Source organism: Jaculus jaculus, chromosome 2 (assembly GCF_020740685.1).
Source record: "Jaculus jaculus isolate mJacJac1 chromosome 2, mJacJac1.mat.Y.cur, whole genome shotgun sequence".
Lineage (NCBI taxonomy): Eukaryota > Metazoa > Chordata > Mammalia > Rodentia > Dipodidae > Jaculus > Jaculus jaculus.
In genome coordinates, this window is record NC_059103.1 from 23,621,842 (window position 1) to 23,645,684 (window position 23,843).

General features: G+C 44.6%; 1 protein-coding gene and 1 non-coding gene across 4 annotated transcripts in view; one reads left to right on the forward strand and one right to left on the reverse strand.

The window, feature by feature from the left end:
• The window catches only part of LOC101617926 (myosin regulatory light chain 12B), a 35,916-nt gene extending 16,743 nt beyond the window's left edge, over positions 1-19,173 (forward strand). For all 3 annotated transcript variants that reach the window (XM_004662652.3, XM_045143445.1, XM_045143446.1), the window contains 3 exons: positions 8,321-8,519; positions 11,783-11,944; positions 18,681-19,173. In XM_004662652.3, coding sequence (XP_004662709.1) covers positions 8,336-8,519; positions 11,783-11,944; positions 18,681-18,853 — 519 coding nt within the window. In that variant the 5' untranslated portion in view covers positions 8,321-8,335 and the 3' untranslated portion in view covers positions 18,854-19,173. The remainder of the gene's footprint in view (positions 1-8,320; positions 8,520-11,782; positions 11,945-18,680) is intronic.
• On the reverse strand, positions 15,168-15,357 carry LOC123458879. Its single transcript, XR_006635830.1, has one exon. It is a non-coding gene; the product is annotated as a U2 spliceosomal RNA (small nuclear RNA).
• Positions 19,174-23,843: the final 4,670 nt, after the last annotated feature.

Here is a 23,843-nt window from a genome sequence, read left to right on the forward strand (position 1 = left end):
ATTTCAAAACAAACTTCCAGGTGATTTGGGTGTGCAGCCAGTTTCCGTGTGGATTGGCCGTATGGTGATGACAGCTTGCTGAGATGCTTGGAGACACTGTAGGGATGCTGAGGAAGTCAGAGGTGATTGGCAGCTCGTGCCCTGTGAGCATCTTTCCGGGGCCTGTGGAAGCCAGATAGGCTGATGAAGTCAACAGACTTCTGCCCACGACTATGGCTCCCGTGCTCTGATTTGCATGTCAGCACCAGGTCATTTTGCAAACATTTAAGTCACCAAGCAAGTATGTTGGTGCATACCACAGCCACCTGTAAAACCTGTTTCTGAGCACTACATGTGTCCCTTTTCACTGTGTTAGACATTTATAGAAATAGTAAAATGCTTGAAGGACCGGGGATGATTTTGTTACTGAGGGTAATTTATTACCTTCTGCGCTGTTTTATTGTAGGTATTTTCATCTCTACATTTTACCTGCTATAGATTATTTCATCTATACATGTAAGCTTTTTTGCTTTCAAAATATACTTCCACTGATAATTTAGCAATCGTACATAAAGCCGTCGATGTTAAATCATGACTGATAGAAAATACTGCCCATCCTGAACTGCTGCCCTGCATAATCCCAGGCTGGGCCTGTTCCAGCCAGTCACTGTGCAGTCATCTTCCACCTGGCTTCTCGGTTGCTGTCTTGACTTTATTTCAGAAGTGTCTATGACTGAATTGAAAAAAGAGTAGCTGCTCAGAAATCAATGTTAAGATTGTATCAGTAACACTAAAAGGTTTTATTTTAAAAAATGTGAACTAGAACAATCAGCAAAGGGTAGAAAACAGTTAAGATAGAAATAGCATAACTGGGGCTGGGAGATAGTCCTTAAAGTGCTTGCCATGAGAGCATGAGGACCCGAGTTCAGATCCCCAGCACCCAGGTGAAAGCAGGGTGAGGATTCTAGTGTAGCCCAATCAGTGAGCTCCAGGTGCAGTAAGGTGGAGCCTGGCACGCTTCTAGTCCCAGCACTTACAAAGGCTGAGAGGAGCAGAATCACTGAATTCGAGGCCAGCCTAGCGCTGCCGAGTGAGTTCCAGATCAACCTGGGCTAGAGTGAGACGCTGCCTTAGAAAAAAATAAACAAATAAGGTGGAGAGTTAGGACCTCTGACCGTCCCATGCATGCATGCATACACACACACACACACACACACACACGAGACACATACAAAAGAAAGAAAGGGAGGGAGGTAACCTAAAATTAATGGTGTTGGGTACAGATGACATTGGCAAAGTGAAAGTTTCACTGAACTGAAGAGTTTCATTTGTAAAACAGGCAGTTTTGTTTTGCTTAATGTGGAACTTCTTAATCTTTTTCTGTTCATTTGTGACCATTTTTGCCCAAGAATATAGATATGTAAAATGGATATACAAATCAAACTTTTTTTGGTAATAAATTCCTAAGAAGTTTATTTGAAAACAAATTCTTTGGCATTTAATTTTAACCATTTTCTAAAGGTCATGAAAGCAAATCTGCACTCTAGTAGATACTTGTTTTTACATGAAAACTTCTTAACTGAATATTTGATTAATCAGAATATAGAGTATTTTTTCTGGGCTGAGAATACTGATTCACATACATACATAGCACAAAGTGGTAAAAGTATGTTTAGCGTCATTTCAGAAATTGTTGTAAATCCTGCCTTAATCTCAAGCCAAAACTATTTTTTGAGGGGAGAGGGGAGTGACAGAGATAGATAAGAGTGGGTGCACCAGGGCCTTTAAGCCACTGTGAACCAACTCCAGACACGTGCGCTCCCTTGTGCACGTGTGTGACATTACATGCTTGCGTCACTTTTGGGTCTGGCTGTACATGGGACCTGGAGATTTGAACAAGTGTTCTTAGGCTTTGCAGGCAAGTGCTTTAACCGCTAAGCCATGTGTCCAGCTCTGATTTTTTTTAAATGAAACTCAACTCAGAAACTCAAACAGTAATTTTTGAAAGCAAGTATTGGGCTGGAGAGATGGCTTAGCAGTTGAGCACTTGCCTGTGAAGCCTAAGGACCCCTGTTCGAGGCTCAGTTCCCCAGGATCCACGTTACCCAGAAGCACAGGGGTCGCATGTGTCTGGAGTTTGTTTGCAGTGGCTGGAGGCCCTGGCGTGCCCATTCTCTCTTTCTCTCTCTCTCTGTCTGTGATTCTCAAGTAAATAAATAAAAATAAGCAAAACAAATAAATAAATAAAAGTAAGCATTGTAACCCAGTATACTCCAGAGACACACTAATTTGGTACTTACATGCTGAGAAGTTCCTGTAATTAAGCCAATACATTTCTATAAGACAACTGTGAATATAGTAAACACCCTTCCGTGCATTGCGTACAGGAGTCTGGAATCAGAGCCCAAGTGTTCAGGCAGCACGCGGTGGTGGCATGTGGTTGTATGTGGTATGATGGCATGTGCTGAGTGAAGTGCACACGCGTGCAGAACCAAAGTGGTATAGCAGAGCTTTGTGGCACAGCATGAGTGGGAACTGCCCAAAGAACCAGATTCGTTACATGTTTGGTTTTTATTGTTTGGTTGTTGTGCATTTAGAAACCATTCGCAAATTTGTCGTGACTCCTACATTCAGTTATATAACCCCATATAGGGTTGCAACCCACTGGTTAAAAACTAGGATTTAATTGATGTAACAGTATTCTCAAAATGGCAGTAACTGGGCTGGGGAGATGCCTGAGTGGTTGGTTGAAGGCAGTGGCCTCACTTGCAAAGCAGCCAGCTCAGGATCCATTCTTTAGTGCCCACGTGAAGCTAGACGCAAAGTGTGATGCAACGGCTCGCGTTTGTAGCAGCAGAGACCCTAGTTCTCCCATGCTTGTGCACCCACACTGTGGTGGTTTGATCAGGCGTCCCCCATAAACCTAGGTGTTCTGAATGCTAATGGAAATTGGAAATTAAAGCCTCCTGGAGACAGTGTACTGTTGGGAGCGGGCTTATGGGTATTGTAGCCAGTTTCCCCTTGCCGGTGTTTGGCACATTCACCTGTTGCTGTTGTCCACCTGATGTTGGCGAGGATACCATCATTTTCCTCAGCCGTCATGGAGTTTCCCCTCGAGCCTGTAAGCCAAAATAAACCTTTTTTCCCACAAGCTGTTCTTGGTTGGGTGATATCTTCCAGCAATGCAAGCCTGACTGCAACACACACACCTGCAAATAAAAGTATTTCCTAAAAAATGGTAAGAACAGTAAAAGTTGAGAAAACCTTTGATTCCTTCTGCTCCTAAGGCATTGGAAGGGGCCAGGACATTTTGACTTGGAAAAATAGCAAGGCATAAAACTTTACAGTACCTTGGAGACATATGAGCTTGATGTTGCCGAGAGGAAAGTTCTAAGCAGAGAATGGCTGGAGATGAAGCTGAGAGGCCATGCTGGCTAGTGTAGTGACGAGACTGTGTGCCAGGTCTAAGCTGTTGTTTATCCTTTAGGAGAGGCAGAGGTTTTAAAAAGTGGAACGTTGCAGACACTGCCCACCAGAATGTAAGGGGGAGTCATGGTGGAGCCAGAGACTGTTTTGGAGGCTGTAAGATATTCTACCCTAGAGCCAGGCTTGATGGTGCTTGCCTCTGTTCCCCGCACTGGGGCAGCTCAGGCAGGAGAATCATGATTTGGAGACCAACCTGGGATATGTACATAAACCCTGTCTTCAAAGCACCAAGTCTACATGAATGATGGGGGTGGAGCTCAGGGTGGTGGCAGAGAAAGGAGGAAGATGAGCGAATGTGAGAAGTATTTAGGAGAGGGCTTGATTCGTCAGGAGAGGATTTGTGGAAGATGCCTCCTGGGATTCTGGCTGGATGAGTGCGTGGGCAGGCTGGGAAAGCAGAAGGCTGGGAGAGTTGAGCACAGGGGAGATAATGGATTCAGATTGCATTGTGCTGGCTTCGCAGGGTTTGTGGGCTCTCCAAATGGTCTGTCTCGTGGACAGTGGGATGTGTGAGTCTGAGGCTCACTGGTGAAGGTGTGCCTGGAGTTAGACCTGGGAAGTGGGAAACACTGGTGGTCTCGGGACTTTTTTTTTTATTTGGGTTTTTCGAGGTAGGGTCTCACTCTAGCCCAGGCTGATCAGGAATTCACTATGTAGTCTCAGGGTGCCCTTGAACTCACAGTGATCCTCCTACCTCTGCCTCCCAAGTGCTTGGATTAAAGGTGTGAGCCAGCATACCTAGCTGTGAGAACTTTTCAACCGTACTGCCCGAGCAGATTCTAGTCAAGTGGAGATCAAAGTCTAAGAAGCAGATAGAGAAGGAGCAGTTCTCGAACATGGGAGAGCTGGGCTGAGTGAGTGGAGCGTACAGCCTCTTCCATAGTCCAGCCTCCCCCAGTAGAAGGTAAAGTCTTTGGGGTTGGGCTCTTTTGCTCTCTCCGCCTGAGACATTCATGTCTAGTATTACTCAGCAGCAGGGCAAGAGAGAGGGATCCCATGGTGTTGAACGCAGGTGTGAGGTCCCACAAGACTTGGACTGGATTTGGCAGTTTGAAAGCATTTGCAGTGGAGAAGAGAAAGCCAGATGTGGTGGGTGGAAATGGAGTGGGCAGCAAGGCAGCTGAGAAAGCCAAGGTGCTTAGCTGAGAGCAAGGACAGAAAGAGGCCAGCAGTGTCTCCTGAGCCAGACTTCCTAACAGTGGTTCTGTATAACTCTGCCTCTCTTTACAGGTGTGTCGGGGGTGGGGGCGGTTGGTATTGGTGGTTCTGGGGCTTGAACCCAGGGCTTTGGCCACCCACCACTGTGCTCTATCCCTAACCCTAAATATCTAAAAATCCCAGCACTGCCAGCATTTGTGAGGCAGAGGCAGCCTGGGCAACAATGAGACCCTGCCTCAAAACAAAGATATTTTTTTCTTTTTATGAAGCAAAGTTGGAGTTTATTAAGAAATAATCTTAGTGTGGATTTAATTAAGCACGTGCATTAAGGAAAAGAGGTGCTTAGAAAATAGACAACACACTCAAGACATGGGTGTGGATTTCTCCAGAATTGTACCAAAATAAAAAAGTTATTAAAAGAAATTAGAAGGCTGGAGAGATGGCTCAGCGGTTAAGGTGCTTGCCCATGAAGCCTGAGGACCCAAGTTCAATTCCTGAGTACCCACGTAAGCCAGATGCACAAGGTGGGACATGCATCTGGAGTTCATTTGCAGTGCGTAGAGGCTCTGGCATGCCCATATTCATTTGTTCTCTCTCTCAAAATAAGAATAAATAAAATATTTAAAAAAGAAGAAATTTAGAAAGCTGAGGAGATGGCCCCGTGCCTTAAAGGCACTTGCTTGCAAAACCTGCTGGCCTGGATTCAATCCCCAAGCTACCCACATAAGCCTGACACAAAGTAGTGCAGTCTGTCTGTCTGTGAGCCCAGTGTACCTCTGACAGTGGAAGGTGGAGCTGGGAGAATCCCAGTTTGCTTGCACTCTGGCAGTTCCGGGAGACCCTGTCTCAAAGGAAGTGGAGCATAGGCCCTGAGGTTGCCCTCTGACCTCGACAAGTGCACCGTGGCACATGTGCCCACATACACATTCATTAATTTAAGAAATTAGAAAGCTGGGTGTGGTGGCTTTCAGGAGGAGGCTGAGGCAGGAGGATCACTGTGAGTTCAAAGCCAGCCTAGGGTAAAGTGAGACTGCCTCAAAAAGAAATAAATGTGAATAAGTCAGAGTGCTGTTACATTGAGATATGTGCCCAGTAGCATTTTTACATATTTATTTATTTATTTATTTATTTGGGTTTTTTGAGGTAGGCGTTTGACCTGGAATTCACTATGTAGTCTCAGGATGACCTTGAACTCACAGTAATTCCCCCTACATCTGCCTCTGAAGTGCTGGGATTAAAGGCGTATGCCATCATGCCCAGCTATAACATTTTTTTAAAATTATTTATTTGAGAGAGAGAAAGAGGGAGGGGAGAGAGAGAGAGAATGGGTGCTCCAGGGCCTCCAGCCACCGCAAAGAAACTCCAGATGCATGTGCCCCCTTGTGCATCTGGCTAATGTGGGTCCTGGAGAATCGAACTGGGATCCTCTGGCTTTGCTGGACTTAACTGCTAAGCCATTTCCCTAGCCCCGTAACATGTTTTGACAAGGGCCAGTTAGTGAGTTGCCCCTGGTTTTCCATTCCCTTTTCCTTCTCTTGGCACTCAGATTGGCCCCACCAGCTGAGGCTTCTGGGAGCAGCTGCTCTGGTCTTTCTTACAAGGCATCTCCAGTAATCAAATCAGTCTGTGTTTAATCCTATCTTGGCTTTGTTCTTGGAGAGCTTCAACCAGGCTTCACAATTGACTGCTTCCAAAATGTTTAAATAAGTTTATTTTGAGTTAACTGTTAACACAATGCAATTGACTTTATTAAAATAAAAAATTAGTTTCTAGGGAGCTTTTCTAAATGGGTTTATTACAAAAGTGATTGACAGATAGAATTAATTTTTCCCTTCCAGCCTACTGAAGCCTATTAAATTCTTAAATAAATAGGGTCATAGAATTTTTAGCTTGGGGTAAAAACCTTCATGTAACAGTTTTGGCGTTGGAAGAACTAAAACAGATGCAAGGCTCTGAGCACTCCAGGACCCTAAAGCTCACCTCCCAGGAGAAGAGGGCAAAGGCCAGACCTTACTCTGGGCACTGCTCTTCAGTACATAGGGACACTGAGAATTTTTTTAATTGCGAGTATACCTTTCTCCTAGGACAGCTGTGAAGATGAACATCAGATCAGAAAGTTGCTCTGGCATTTGTGGGTGTCCGTGGTTACGTGCAGCCAGTAATGGTGGAGCTGAGATTTGAACTTGGCCTTCTAACCCCAAAGCTGACAGTGTTAATGATGTTTTCTGTAAAATTGTGCCTGGCCTAGCAGGAAGAGCACATAAGCACTGCATCCTCAGGCTGTGGCATTGCTGTGCAGACCACATAAAGTTGGGTTGTGCAAAACTAGATGCAGTAGCTCAGTACAGACCAAGGGCCCATGGTGTAGACTAGCGTGAACACAGTCCGTTGTCAGTGGGGAACCAGACTGCGGCAGTCACGGCACATACATGACTGTTTACTTGCATTATTTAAAATGCACATAAATGAAGGAATTGGAAAGTGTCATTCTGCTTGACAGTGAAGTTACTGACGGATGTCTGTCAGTGCCGAGACCTTCTGTGGAGGATCCCAGAGGGATTAGAAAGCTGACAGGGTGTTACACTGCTGGTCTATAACTTTTGTCAAAGGGAGGGGGGATGCAGGGAAGACTAGAAAGGCTGCAAGATGAAAACAGCTTTTGATGATGCTTGTTAGAGGTGAGCACCTTTGGGAGCCGGACCACGTGCTGACCGCAGCAGTCACAGTATATATAGTGCATTGCTTAGTTCTCACTGTGTGCTATGCAAAGTAGGTATCATATTGTGCTGATAAAACTGAGGCTCAGAGTTTGTTATAGTGGTAGTAATGGGAAAATAATACTTCTCACATGTGATTGTTGGTAAGGTTGACTGGGGTGATTTAAGGTATTTGAATGCTGGGAGGTAGCTCAGTAGTTACGGGCACTTGATTGCAAAGCCTGCCAGTCCAGGTTCAGTTCTTTGGCACCTATGTAAGGTCAAATGCAAAGTGGCCTGTGCACCTATAATCCTAAGGTTCCTCCAACAGTGGGAAGTGGAGCCCTGAGAGTCCCAAGTTGGTGGCTCAGCTGATCTGACCTTTGTGTGCAGTCTGGCAGTTCATGTGCAGTGGCAAGAGACCCTGTCTTAAAAGAAGATGGAGCACAGACACCCCAGAGTTTTCCTCTGACCTCCACAATTGTGCCATGGCTCATGTGCGCGTGTGCACACACACACATGGATTTTTAAAAAAATTTTTTAAAAACCAAAAATGGTTTTTTGAGGTAGGGTCTCACTCTAGCCCAGACTGACCTGGAATTCACTATGTAGTCTCTGGGTGGTCTCAACCTCATGGCAATCCTATCTCTGTCTCCCGAGTGCTAGGATAGAAGATGTGTGCCACCATGTCCAGCTTTGAATTTAAAAATTTTAAAGATATTTTTTGGGCTGGGGAGATGGCTCAGCAGTCAAAGCCCTTGCTTGCAAAGCCTGCAGGCCCATATACCCACATAAAGCCAGATACACAAAGTGGCCCATGTGTCTGGAATTTGTTTGCAGAGGCAAAATGCACTGGCATGCGAAGCACACACTCCCTCTCTCTCTCAAGTAAATTAAAAGATAATTTTATAAAAGATACTTTTACTAACTTGAGGTATGTGTAGCTCTTTTTACTTTATGTGTTATATTTTTGTTGTATTATTTATTCTTTTTAACTCCAGAATTAAACAGCCACCATGTCAAGCAAAAAAGCAAAGACCAAGACCACCAAGAAGCGCCCGCAGCGCGCCACGTCCAACGTGTTTGCCATGTTCGACCAGTCCCAGATCCAGGAGTTCAAAGAGGCCTTCAACATGATCGACCAGAACAGAGATGGCTTCATCGACAAGGAAGACCTGCATGATATGCTTGCCTCACTAGGTAGACTCTGTTTTTCTTGGTCTGTGCATATACGTGTTTGTGTGTGTGTCACGTGTGTGTGTATGCATGTTGAGGCCAGCAGTCTCACTTGCATCCAGAGCTCACTTAGTTAGCTGGTCTGGATACCCAGCTTGCTCCAGGGATCTACCTCTCTGCTTCCTGAGTACTGGGATTATAGGCATGTGCCACCATGCCTGGCATTTATATGGGTGTGGTGGACTTTTATATGCATCCCCCCCCAAATAATAATCCATTTCTGTGAACTCCTTTCTCCGTGATGTACAAATCTTCCTTGTCTCAGAAGGAATCTGGAGAGATTTAGGGGATGGGAGATCATAGATTGCAACTGGGCCAGACATGAGGGGACCGGTCTGCAGGGGTAGGGCCCTGGCGCACGCTGTGGCCAGGTAGCTTGTGCTCATATTAGCTAAGTAGCTGAAGTCTATGATGTCTAAATTAATAGAAGCAAGGACAGGTTTTAAGCGGAGTTGTGCTGGTCACTAAGAGTAGTGTCTTTGAGGAGGAAGGATGGTGCTATCCAAAAGGGGAACACAGGGAAAGGGTCTTTCTCAATATATACACCTCTTATATGATTAAAGAAAGTGTGAAGAAACAAACTTTCCTTCAACCACAAACTACCATTTGTTATTTTGGGCATATGGGTATCAGGTTTTTGCTTCTCATATGATTTTGTTGCTATTTACTTTGATCTTATTTATTTGGAAGAGAGAGAGAATGACAATGGGCACATCAGCGCCTCCAGCCATTGCAAACGAACTCCAGATGCATGTGCCCCCTTGTGCATCTGGCTTATGTGGGGCCTGCAGTCAAACCGGGATCCTTTGGCTTTGTAGGCAAACATCTTAATCGCTAAGCCATCTCTCCAGCCCCTGCTGTGATTTTATAGTTGAAAGAGATTGGATTGTGGGGCTTTTTGTTTTTAAGTGCACAAAAAATGATGACTATTTTCTGTTTCTCTACCTCCAATGTTGATTTTTTTTTTCTTCCTAACATTATTTTGAAAGCTACAAGCTTACAAAATGTTAAAAGAACAATATTGATGTCTGAGTATGTGATTCAGTGGGTAGAGTGCCTGCCTCGCATGCATGAAGCACTGAGTTCGGTCCCCAGCACCACATAAACCTGGCCGTGGTGGCACACTCCTATAACCCTAGCACTTGGGAGGCAGAGACAGAAGGATCAGGAGTTCAGGGTCATCATCAGCTACATAGGGAGTTGTCGGCTGCATGAGACCTTGACTCAAAAAAAAACCAAAAACCAGAATTAGTAAACACATTCACCAAATGTTGAAATTTTCTTTATCCAAATTCAGATTAAATTGAAGATTATTTGTTGATTTGCCAGGTAGATTATAGCCCAGAGATTTTTGCATTCAGAAAACCTGAGTATAGTAAGTGAAGCAGGCCACCAGCCAGACGTGGTGGCTCACATTTCTAACCTCAGCATTCAATAGGCTGAGGCAGGAAGATCCCAATGAGTCTGAATTCCAGATAAGCCTGTGCTACAGTGAGATCCTGCTTCAACACCTGGCCCGTGAAAGGCCACAGGGGAAAGTTTCAGGACGTACCTCTGTTCCAGATGTTGAGCACTCGAGACCATTCCCTGCTCATAGCAGATGCTCAGTCGGTCTTTATGGTAGCTTGAGTAAGAGGCCACTTGTTGGAGAAACTGAGGGAGGTCTGTAAATCAGCTGGTGACTCGAGCCCTTGAATGAGCCCAAGGTGCTTAGGCTAGACCACACCTTAGATTCCTTTTTTCCCTAGAGCTCTCTTGATGTCTCTTTGTTAACGGTCATTCCCCATGCTGTCAGAGTTGGGTTAGATCAGCAAATAGAAAGAAAAGTAGTGATTTGTACTTATTTCCCTTATTCAGTGAATCTTTCTATATAAGTTGAGTAGATATAATAGGCAGAATCATAGTGCAATGAAATAGATGTCAGTGTGTTACTTAGATTTCACCCAAATCCAGGTATTAAAATGTGAACTGTCATTCTAGATATGACTGTCATTAGCATGTAATTAGGTATAATTCTGAAGTGCTTTCACTTTTTTTGTTTTATTTTGTTTTTCAAGGTAGGGTCTCCCCTCTACCCCAGACTGACCTGGAGTTCACTATGTAGTCCCAGCATGGCCTCAAACTCACAGCGATCCTCCTACCTCTGCCTCCCAAGTGCTGGGATTAAAGGCGTGCACCACCACTTCTGGCCTGAGGTGCTTTCTAAGATACGATACCTAGTTAATATGTCCTTTTCGCTAGAGTATGCAAGCCGTGTTGAGAGGGACTTTTGAGACACTAACTTCAGCCAGTCCTTTTCACAGATTGCGACAAGGAGACCCTCAACAGGCATGACACCGAATGCAAGGTCTGGAATGCTGGGTTTGAATCTCAGTCTCCCCACCCTTCTCACAGGGGCTCTCCACCTTAACTGGCCAGTGCTATCAAGACTCCAGTTCAAGTCAGCCATGGTGGCCCTCTCCTGTAATCCCAGCACTTGGGAGCTACGGCAGGAGGATTACTGAGAACACAAGGCCAGCCTGGACTACAGAGTGAGAATGATCTCAAAGTAAAAACCAAACAGCAAACAGACAGACTACAATTCAGCCACACGTGCAGACAGCACTTCTGTCTCCTTGACAGCCTAGTAGTATTTTATTTAGTATGGTTTGAAATAAGCCCCCAACCCCAAACTAACCTAATTGTATGAACTTGAATGGCCAACTTATAAATAATTTTAAAGAATTCATGGGCAACTATATCATAATTAGAAAAACAAATATTTGAGGGATTTGAACCTGTGGTATTGAAGTAACTCCCCTGATGGACATTTAATATTATCAACGTTCAAGATGCAATAGTGTGGCATTTCCTGCTTCATAGTCAGAGTTTCGTTTTGCTTAGTTTGCTTAGGGTCTCACTCTAGCCCAGACTGACCTGGCACTCATTCTGTATTCCCAGGCTGTATTTCCCACACCTTAAAATACTTTGAATGAAGCCTTTAATCCCAGCACTTGGGAGGCAAGGTAGGAGGATCGCCATGAGTTCAAGGAGAGTCTGGAGCTACAGTCAGTTTCAGGTCAGCCTGGGCTAGAGTGAGATCCTACCTTGAACAAAACAACAAAGCAACAACAACAAAAAAGTTTATTTTATATATACATATATTTAGTGGCATAACATAATAATAGCAAAATAATCCTTTCATGACATGAAATCTTTGTCCTAAGTGTTCAAATGTGGCCTTACAGGGAAGAATCCCACTGATGCATACCTGGATGCCATGATGAACGAGGCCCCGGGGCCCATCAACTTCACCATGTTCCTCACCATGTTTGGTGAGAAGTTAAATGGCACAGACCCTGAGGACGTCATCCGCAATGCTTTCGCCTGCTTTGATGAAGAAGCAACTGGTGAGTGCTGTTTGTTTGTTTGTGCTCAGTCTCATTTCACAGGGCATGGAGCACATTTTAGGAAATTAAAAAAAAACAAAGTAAAATAATTTTTCAATGAAGATATGCTGTTACTATTTGTCCCAGCCAGCGGGGAGTTGAACAAGGACACGAGGGGAAGTTAACCTGAATGGGAAAAGGCAAACAGACACAAGAAGGAGACCATGCTAGATGTTTGTCAAGGCCCCAGGGTTATATAGGGAAAGAAAAGTGGGGGAATAAGCTGGTTGACGTGATTTAGGGCTTTGGAATTGTCAGGAAACCTAGAGGGGATGTGATGAGGTGTTCATCTAATCTTGCCTCAATGGCTTAACATCATGACTGCACCGGGCTTCACATCCTGACCATAAACTGGCCTTTTGCAAAAGATAAGCTTCTGTAAGCAGTCTGCTGACCGACATTCCAGAAGTACCTAACAGAAAGCTGGATGGACCAGCTTTCTGAGTAATGAGTCAGCTTATGAGCAGGACAGGCAAAATGGAGAGGCTTTTGCTCTATGGCTCCTGACATCTCCTCCCTTCTTTTATACAAAAGAGGGGGAGGCCTGCTATTCATTGGTGGGCTGCAGTGCCTTTGTTTCTTCATCAGCTACTGACAGCATGGGGGAGTATTCAGCCAAGCATACAATCCCCTGGTAGTTGAATATTAGGTGAGGAAGTAGAAACTTAACTTGCTATATGGTGGTTTCTGTTAACATGGCTGAGGTTTGATTCATAGCTCCCAACATCTCCTCCCTTCTTTTATACAAAAAGAGGGGGAGGCCCGCTTTGCAGCAGTGGGCATTAACCAACTGGGGGAGTAGGGACCCGACTCCTTCCGTGGGATGTCGTTTTCCCACAATCTTTGGCTCTGGGTACCTTTTGGCGGGCGGAGGCAGGGCTTATGTAGCCAGAGAGCAAGGCATGGCTTTAGTGATAACAGTTATGGTACCAACCTCCATGCAAGCCAGTTATGCCCCTCAGGGAATCCAGAAGCGGTCAGATAAGGACCTTCCCTTGCAGTGCTTTGCCTCGCACCCATGTTGGTGCCAATATCGCACTCACTTCATTGTGAGCCGACATGCATAGGTCTGGATCCTCATGCAGCTCCCGTAGGAGGGGTAGCTATTTGGCTATGACAGGTAGACCACAGCAATAGCAGAGGTGTAGAGGACAGCGGTATAGTAAATGAGTACAGAATGTAAGGTCAAGGGAGAGTGACAGCTGCAGGTGGTAGGGCTTCAGTGGCAACGCCTTGATCCACCAGCTCCAGTCTGTGATAATGAATCTGCAAAGGCTGCACCTTAAATCAATCTGTTGACGTATAAAAGACATGATTTTATTTATAATAATAGGTCCGATTGTGAGTAAGAGGATTAAGATAAGTAGAGGTCCTTCCAGCTTTGTCCTGTTAGGAAAAAAGGGAGATCTTCTCAGGGAAGTGTTTCTTCCCTGGATATGTGAGATGTCACTGGAGGATCATCAGCTTGTTTTACAAGTCTCTCTGGTAGCCATCTTGCAGCATTTTCTTTGGTGTCAGACAAGCATACTGATTCTCGGCCCCAAATGAGTACTGAGTCTGGCCATTCCATTTTAAAGCTAAAGGATCTTTCCACATGGCTTTGGCAAAGGTATTTTTTGTATTTGTGTGCCAAAAGCAATCAGCAGCTGAATTTCCCTAAGTATCAAGGGTTAAAAAGTTTAGGACAAACAAGGCATGGTGAAGGATATTTCTTGGAGAGCCTTTTATGGGATATAAATCACCCGTTTTTAACTTTTGGAGGGTAAATGGACCCAGAAGAGGGGCTCCTCCTGCCAGAACACCCCAGTGGGTGTAAAGTCAGTGGCACAAATGACCAGGAGAAGAGGCTTTTTATAAGAGATAAAAGTGACCCTTTGGCTCAGAATTGTAGCCTCCACTATCTTCAGGGCCTCTAAAATTTACCACAGGTAAACTAAATGTAAATTGCTGATGATCCTCAGGGTGTAAGGGAATTGTAAAAAAGCAATCCTTTAGGTCAATAATGATTTTACAATATACTGCAGGAATTGTTACTGGAGTGGGGAGGCCTGGTTGCAGAGCCCCCATAGGTACCATGGCCTTATTAATTTCTCTAAGGTCCTGGAGCAATCTCCATTTTAAGGGCATTCCAGAAACACTCCATTGTGGGGGCCTCTGGCCTCTGACCATCTGTTTAGATGAACCTATCATTTAAAAAGTCATAAAGTACCATTGTTTGCTTAGCCCATCAAAATGGAGATTACCTTATCCTCGGTGCTTTTTGACCCAGCAGGTTTCTCCGTTTTAGATTCTCCTTCTCCCTTTTTATTTGTCTCTGGCCACCAGCCGGACAAAATTCAGGGAGAACTAGGATAAAGTCTGAGAGAGACAAAGACATGTCCTATAGTGTATAGCTCGGACCTCTGTGCAAACATTTACAATAGACTTTATTAAACACTTGAAGAAAAGAGGCAATAAGTGTAACAGAAGCAGAAGGCAAACTCCCACAGCTGTAAAGCTGCCTACCCAGGAACTTATAGAGTCCCAACCAGGTAACACAGACTTAATTGTAGTAAATAAATCATTAGCAGCCTTAGTAGCATCAAAACTGTTCTGTATAGCTAGAATTTTTTAATGTAAGTTAACCAAATCTAATGAAATGTTATCATGGTGCCAACATTGAGACAGTTACTTTACATACAATAGAGTAGAATCTGGTCTTTTCTGAGCCAAAACAGCTAGGTAAATATTAATATAACCCTTGATAAATTTTTTGAAAGAAAAAACATTACTTGACAACCAATGATTTTGGCTTAAACTCAATAGCTATTGATTTTTATGTACCACAGAAATTTTTATAAACATAAAACAATTTTATGTTTTACCCATGACTTAATTTGATAAAGCTTAAGCAAGCTATAGCACGTATTTTAGCCTGAAAATTAGGGGGCAGTTGTTTGTTTTTTAAAGTTTGTAAACAGGTTCAAAACCTTTAACTTTAGGCATGGTATTTAGGTTTAGCCTGAAAAAAATTTTTTTTTTTTTTTACATCCACCCACGTTTATTTATATACTTTAACATTCTGATCTAAGTACCATTCAGAAGGCATTTTTAACAAGTAATCATTGAAAAATTTCTTCCCAGTTTCTTTAATCAATTTATCTCACCCCATCATTAATTACCTTTTTTTTTTAAAATTCCCCTGAGGGGGTACACCATTCCTAGAGGTACTGCAATACCAGGTCAATGCGTAGTGTGGACAGAGCAAGCTCCTATTCCAACTCTGAGCTCCAAAAATTCATGTAATATATTGTCCTCAGATAGAGGACGTATCAGATATTAACTGATAAGAACAGATACTACACTTGATCTTAGCCAAAAGGCCAAGAAGCGATTAATTATCTTTCTTATAAGGCTATTAAAAAATTATACCAAGTTGATTAATCCTATTACTAATAAGAAAGTAGTCTTAATACAATTTTATGTCATTAATACCAATAACACACTTGGAAATGATTTTATTAGAAGTAACTAAGGCAAATTGTGTTGTTATCTTGAGGCAAGCTGGCTTAGAAGTCAGATCAGTTGCCTCCTCCTTTTAAGTAACAGGACATTACAATCTTTTTAAAAAAATATCTGACAAATTATAAGTTACCTCTTTAGAGGAAGTTTTGTTGTTTTTAATAATCCTCTATGTAAGGTGAACTTGACCTAGAACAAATACCTGGCAAATTCTCTCCTGAAAAAGACATTTTACTTTTCCTTTTTTTTAAGTTCTAAGCTTAGGTCTTTGATTCCCTTGAAATAGCTCTCTAGAAGAGAAAGGGGTGTCACCTGCATCCCTCTCATCTCTTTAGTCACAAACCGTCACAGATACGACACAACAAGCAAGCACAATGAGCACACATAAACACATATACACACACACATAAAAAGAACAAATCCTCCCCGGCCAGCAGGGAGTTGAACAAGGACACGTGGGGAAGTTAACCTGAATGAGAAAAGGCAAACAGACACAAGAAGGAGACCATGCTAGATGTTTGTCAAGGCCTCAGAGTCTTTATTTTTTACACAGTGGTTATATAGAGGAAGAAAAGTGGGGGACTAAGCTGGCTGACGTGATTTGGGGCTTTGGAATTGTCAGGAAACCTAGAGGGGGTGTAATCAGGTGTTCATCTAATCTTGCCTCAATGGCTTAACATCATGACTGCACTGGGCTTCACATTCTGACCATAAACTGGCCTTTTGCAAAAGATAAGATTCTGTAAGCAGCCTGCTGACCGACGTTCCAGAAGTACCTAACAGAAAGCTGGATGGACCAGCTTTCTGAGTAATGAGTCAGCTTATGAGCAGGCCCAGGCAAAATGGAGAGGCTTTTGCTCTATGACAACTGTTTTTAAGTTGTTGTGCATGTGTGCGGTGGGAGTGCAAGTGTGTTTGTGTGCAGGCGCTCATGCACATGTATGTGGATACCAAAGGCAGACACTGGGTGTCTTCAGTCATTCTCCACCTTGTTTTTTGAGACTGGGCCTCTCACGAAACCCAGAGCTCATCCCTTCAGCAAGTCTCGGGGCGTGCTCCTTTCTGCCCTCCAGAGCTGGGATGTGGGTGTGCACCACCGGATTTTACATGAATGGTGAGGATCTGAACTTACGTCTTCATGCTTGCACAGCCGTCTACCTCCTTAGCCCCAAGATAGTCTGTTACTTAGAATAGAACAATACAGCCAGAAATAACCATGACAGCAGTATATAGGTCATAAAACTGAAATTTGTCTATCTCTCATCTTTGAATTTGGCGCCAAGCTTCCTGAGAATCGGAAGAATTAGGATCCACTCCTGAATGTCTCTTAGACAATAAAAACTGCTCTTCCAGAGACCTTCAGTCTCTAAAGATTCAGTTACCTAACATGAGCAATTAACTATTAGTACGCAGCATTTTTGTCTAGCCTTATTGTTGGTGTTACTTCTGCTTTTCTAGAGTTTCCTCGGGTTTTGCTTTGACTTGTTTATTACTATCTTTATTTTAGCGTGCCTTTGGATAAACATCTTTTTGCACGCACACAGTATGTGCGGAGTGTGTGATGTGTGCGCGTGCGCCTGCAGGCTCCACGAGAACGTGTAGTCCACTTCCCACTCACCGACCTGTTTTTCCTTAAGATTCACTTAGTGATTATAGAGTTTGCTGGTCTTTGTGAGGGGTTTTGTGTGTGTTTTTGTTTGTTTCACAAGCCCCAGCGATTCTCGCGTCCCAGCTGCCCACAGGCCTGGAGTTATAGATGTGTGTGATCATATCCAGCTGTTTTTGTGGGTGTTTGCAGGTTTGAATTTAGGCAGTCCCAGACCCCCTCTGTCTTCATGCTTGTTCAGGAAGCACACTGAACCACTGAACCATCTCTCCAGCCCTAAATGTTTAATGTGTAAAGCCTAGCTGTTCACCTTTCCCCTCTCCCATTCATTGCTTTGCTCTTTTCTCCTGCGCCAGTCCACGCAGCCTTACCGTTGCCTGGTGCCACCCTCTCCTGCTCCCTGCCCCTCCCCCCCAGCACCGTGCTGTTCCTCCCGCACACTGTCTTGACCTCTACCTTCCGTTCTGGACTGCTGCCTTCTTGTTTTTATTTGACTTTTTATCTCTACAATAGGGTGTTTTGACCTCTAAAAAAGTACCTAAGATTAACTTTGTAGATGGGCTGGAGGAATGATTTAGCGGTTAAGGCATTTGCCTGCAAAGCCAAAGGACCCAGGTTCGATTTCCCAGGACCCACATTAGCCAGATGCACAAGGAGGCACATGCACCTGGGAATTGTTTGCAGTGGCAGGAGGCCCTGGCGTGCCCATTCTCTCTCTCCCCACCCCCTTTTCTCTGTCAAATAAATAAATAAATAAATCTGAATTATTTAAAAAAAAAAACAAAGATTAACTTTGTAGAGCTGGGTGTGGTGGCACACACCTTTAGTCCCAGCACTCGGGAGACAGAGGTAGGAGGATCGCTGTGAGTCTGAGGCCCTGAGAACCACACAGCGAACATGGTGAATTCCAGGTCAGCCTGGGCTAGAGGGAGACCCTACATCAGAAAACCAACATTTAAAAAAAAAAAAAAAAAAGAGGATTAACTTTGTAGGCACTTATCCTCAGGTGCATGTCTGGTTTTGTGTGTGAGTGTTTATGTGTGAGTGCCTATCACAGGACGGCTTGGGCGCCCGTTCTCACCTGCCACTTTGTTTGAGACAGGCTCTTTGGTTTGCCAAACTTACCTTGAGCTTCTGGAAATTCTCCTATGTCTGCCTCCCATCTCGCCGTAGGTATAAAAGAGGTTATGGGTGTATGCTACCCACCACAGTCAGTTTTATTCTTTATTTCTTTTTGGTTTTTCAGGCTAGAGTCTTACTGTAGCCCAGGCTGACCTTGAATTCATGGCTACCCTCCTGCCTCCTCCTGAGTGCCAGCTGCGCTCAGCTTCCCATGATGTTCTCACGCTTGGGTGGCACAGGCTTTGCCCACTGAGCCATCTCAACATATTAGCTCTAAGTTTTTTCTATGATTAAATCTAATATTGCTGAAGGACTCCAAGAGCAGTTGGAAAACAGTGACAGGTGCCTGTCCAGCAGCTTTACTCTGTGGTAGATGGTGGATATTCAGAAATGTGAGCTTGGTTTGGTTTAGAGGGAATCGTTCAAGCGCCGTGACCGTACGTGTCCATCCTCTCTGTCGCCTTGCAGGCACCATCCAGGAGGATTACCTGAGGGAGCTGCTGACCACCATGGGCGACCGCTTTACCGACGAGGAGGTGGATGAGCTGTACAGAGAAGCCCCCATCGACAAAAAGGGGAATTTCAACTACATCGAGTTCACGCGCATCCTCAAACACGGAGCCAAAGACAAGGATGACTGAGCGCGCGAGCTGCAAGCTGCCCTGTTCCCGTTCCTCCTGCCCTGCTACTTCAGCCACTCGGCCCTCATAGAAGCTGCGCATGGAGCCTGGCCTCACAGCTTTGCTTTCTCCTGCTTCCTCTTGATGTATTTATTCCAGACCTTTCCGCCACTTTGCATTTGTATAATCAGACTGAAAATGGGGATGAGGTTGTAAATTGTATTGAAAATGAGATGCGAATAAAAATCAACAAATGTGAAAGCCCAGGAAAATATATCCATATTTCTGGTTTTGCTGGATTTTTACATTTTTATATAATAAAAATGCTATTTTGAAGTAAAGATGATACTGACTCAAATGGAGTGTGAAACAAAGGAGTGGAAGTTGGGAGCAGTCCTTTTTCATGCTTGAGCTTGATGTCATGCAGACTTGATGGGAAAATTTACCCTTTGCGTACATGGAACAGAGTTCTCCAGAACTGTTTTTTTTGTTGTTGTTGTTGTTTTGTTTGTTTGTTTGTTTTTTCGAGGTAGGGTCTCCCTCTGGCTCAGGCTGACCTGGAATTCACTATGTAGTCTCAGGGTGGCCTCGTTCTCACGGCGATCTTCCTACCTCTGCCTCCCGAGTGCTGGGATAAAAGTTGTGCGCCACCACGCCTGGCTTCTCCAGAGCATCTTTGTCTAGTAAGAATGTCTTTGATATTTTCATGCTTCTAGTGAGATGTTTAAACTTCTCACTGGTAAATACAGTATATCTGGAAAAACGAGCATTTAATTAAGATTATAAGAAAATATACAGTTCTGGAGATGTAGTGTAGACCATTGCACATCCATGATTTTCACTGAATCTTCCCAACAGCTTTATCCAAGTATCCACACATCTCCATTGCCTAGTAACGTAATTAGGTAGTTACTGTCGAAATTCAAACATAATCTTGGGGTAATTACTAGAACAAGTTTTCAGAAAGAGCTGGGCGTGGTGGCGCACATCTTTAATTCCAGCACTCGTGAGGCAGAGGTAGAATGATTGCTGTGAGTTTGAGGCCAGCCTGAGACTATATAGTGAATTCTAGGTCAGCCTGGACTAGAGTGAGACCCTACCTTGAAAAAAAAAAAAAAAAAAAAAAAAGTTTTATCCTAGATAAATATAAGATGGATTGTAAGTATAAGCAGGCTGGGGCTGTACCTTGCTGGTAGATCTGTAGTTTTTCAAGGTAGGGTCTCGCTCTAACCCAGGCTGACTTGGAATTCACTCTGTAGTCTCAGGCTGGCCTCGAAATCACAGCAATCGTTCTGCCTCAGCCTCCATCCCAAGTGCTGGGATTATAGGTGTGTGCCATTATGTCCAGCTATACCTGTGGCTTTTGTTCCTAATTTTTTTTTTATTTGCACATGTGTATATGGGTACACCAGGGTGTCTTGGCACTGCAAATGAATGCCCATCCAGCTTTATGTGGCGGCTGAGGAGTTGAACCCAAGCTAGCAGGCTTTAACCTTAGCCCCTAAAACAATGTTATGTATCTGTGTGGGTGGTATACATGTCATGGTGTGTGCTTGGAGGTCAGAGCATCAAGGTTGTCTGCTCCTTTGAGACAGGGTCTCTTGTGTGTGCAAGTGATCCGCCAGACCACAACAGCATCAGACTTGCTGGTCCATGAGCTTTGGATTCTGGCTGTGCCTCATATTGCCATGTGGTAGGCACTGGCTTCGGAGATGTGTGCAGTATGCACCACTTGACCTCCACTTTATGTATGCAGGGGAATTGAACCCAGGTCAGCAGGTTTTGCAGGCAAGCTCCTTTAACCACTGAGCCATCTCCCCAGTTCAGACCTCTGCTTATATAATACTGACTCACTGTGCTTCAGGTAGGTAGAAACAAAACACGACTTGTGTCTTTAAGTCAGTATTGGGGCTGGTGAGATGGTGTTTGCCATACAAGCATGAGGACCTGAGTTCAGATCCCTGGCATGGCCAGTGTGCCTGTAATCCCACTGCTGAGGAGGCAGAGAAAAGAGGGTCCTTGGCACTTGCTGGCTAGCTACCGTGGCAGGGGAGAGACGCTGACATTTAACATGAAAGGAGCAAGTGGGAAGAGAAAGCCTGGAGGTCGTCTGGACTACATGCAGCAAACATGCAGAGAAAAGCTTGTGCCATACAAGCTTGGGAGAAGGCGGGCGTAAGTGACTTACAGTCATGGCCCAGCTCTTTTGAGCATAACCCATCGCACGAGACCACTCCCGTGCTCAAAAGTGGTTTTCTTCTTCTTTTTTGGTGGACGGGGTGGTGTCTCACTCTAGCTCAGGCTGACCTGGAATTCACTAGTCTCAGGGTGGCCTAGAACTCACAGCGATACTCTTACCTCTGCCTCCCAAGTGCTGGGATTCGAGGCGTGTGCCACCACACCCGGCTTAAGAGTGTTTTTCTTAAGATGTGTCCTCTAGTGCAACTGTCTGTCCTGGGACACAACAGCCTGGAATCTGAGCAGCCGCTACACAGACTCTGACCCCACCTATAACACTAGCCTTGCCCCATTGGTGAGCTCTAGGTTCATTCTGAGACTGTCTCAAAAACTAAGATGGTGGGCTGGGGAGATGGCTTAGGGGTTAAAGGCACTTACTTGGCTTGCAAAGCCTGGTGACCTACGTTCGATTCCCCAGCACCCATGTAAAGCCAGAGGCAAAAAGTGACTCATGCATCTGATAAGCATTTGCAGTGTCAAGAGACTGTGGTGTAACCATACACATTTACACACACCCACACGTGCAAATAAAGATTCTTTTAAAAGTGGAGAGATCTGAGGAAGACATTGATTTTGACCTCTGGCCTCCACACACATGTGACTACATGCCATGCACTCCCTCACATGAACAACACACACATGCAAAAGCAACATTGAGCGTTGAATATACAATAGAGGGGCAAAAGCCCGGCATGAGGGTGCACACATTTAATCTCTGCACTTCGGGAGGCTGTGCAGTAGGAGGATCCCTGTTGGTTCAAGGCCATCCTGGGCAACACAGTGAGTTCCAGGTCAGCCTGGGCTAGTGTGAGACCCTGCTTCAAAAAAAAAAAAAAAAAAAAAAACTGGAAGAAGAAGATGGTTCAGTCATTAAAGGTGATTGCTTTGCAAAGCCTGACAGCCTCGCTTTGGTTCCCCAGCATCTACATCAAAGCCAGGCACACAAAGTGATGTATGTGTGGGGATGGAATTCATTTGCAGTGGATGAGGCCCTAATGTGCCATTCTTTTTTCTTCTCCATCTCAAATAAAAAAATATTTAAAAAGAAAAGGGTGGGCTGGGGAGGTGGCCCAGCGGTTAAGGCACTTGCCTATGAAGGCAAAGGACCCGGGTTTGATTCCCCAGTACCCACGTAAAGCCAGATGCACAAGGTGGCGCACGCGCCTGGGATTTGTTTGTTTGCAGTGGCTAGAGGCCCTGGCGTGCCCATTCTCTCTCTCTCTCTCTGACTCACATAAATATTATTGAAAAGCCTAAATGACTAGGCTTCATTAGACAGAAGAAAAGAAAGAAAGGAAGGAAGGAAGAAGAAGAGAGAGAAGGGAAGAAGAAAGAAAGAAAAGACAAGGGTAAACGGAGAAGCCAGAAGATCACTTAGGGAGCCTTCCGTCCCCCACCTCTAGAGAGATGTCACAGCTTAGCCTGGGGTCACAGGGTGGCAGCTCTCCTTACCCTGTCTATCCTCCTGCCCGGCTCAACTTCTGTTGTCACCATTGCGAGCACATTTGTAAGTTCTTGGATTCTATTGCGCTGCTGAAAACCAAATTGGAGAAACTGGGGATGGGGTGCCAGGAGGTGTTTTCAAAACAAAACAACTTAGCTGTGTCTTGTATGTTTCATGCCTCCGTTTATGGGCTATAAGAAGATGGGCTTCAGCCGTGGGAGGCACCTGGGGTCCTCTTCAGTGTCCAATAAATATTTCCCCTTATATTGATGAGAATTTTCCATTTAATCTCTTTTTGACAGCCTTTTTGAGCCTATGGCCACCACAGTGAGAGTTATTTGTTGTGTGTATGTGTATATGTGTATTTGTACATGTGACATGAGTCATTGAGGTAAGCTGACAAAAAAAAAAAAAGCATTTGCACAATATCCTTACGGAAGGTGGCTTACAGGAAGGACCAGATCGTACACATTTATTATGTATTCCCTACTTGGGTGGAGGCTGAGGCTTGGCGAGACAGGTTTGGGGACCAACAAAGTAGCTTGTTCTGCAAATCAAATCTCCCAAGGGAGCAGCCTTCAGAAGAATTGATGGTGACTTGAACCAGCCCCCCTTTCCCCCACCCCACCCCACCCCCCCGGCCCCAGAGCATGGTGTGAACTTTTCCTCTCTTTTCCAGAGCTGTGGTGTTTCCTACAGTCTCCTTCAGGCAGGCAAGGGGCCCTCAGGGAAACCCGCTGCCTGCCTCTGCTCTTCCCATTTCCCGGTCAGCGTCTCTAAGCCCCATACCTGGGGGTGTGACCCTCTGAAATCCAGCCAATCATATACTACTACCTATTGGGAGTGAGGGGGCTGAGAACATACCCCAGTGGTTAGAGCCTGCTGGCCTGAGTTTGATTTCCCCAGCACCCATATAAGGCCTAATGGAAGAACGGTGCATGCATCTGATGTTTGCAGCAGCAAGGGACCGTGGTGTGAACACACACACACACACACACACAGACATGCAAATAACTAAAAATATTTTAGAAACAATACTATCTATTCTAAAACTAATTATAGCAATACTACATCACCTACATCTCAAAATGTTATATATTCAAATACAAAACACACAGTTTTTGACATAGACTACTGAAAAATATGTTGTGAAAAGACCCTATGGCAACATCATCTGGGATATTGGACTGAGAACCCGAAAGCTTATGACACACTAAAATTCTGAGAAGCGGTTTCTTGGATTGAAAGATGGTGAAGTGCGCACAGTCTGCACGCTGTGAAAGCCAATCTTTTTGTGAAGTTGTCACTCAAGAGGTTAGCACAATAACG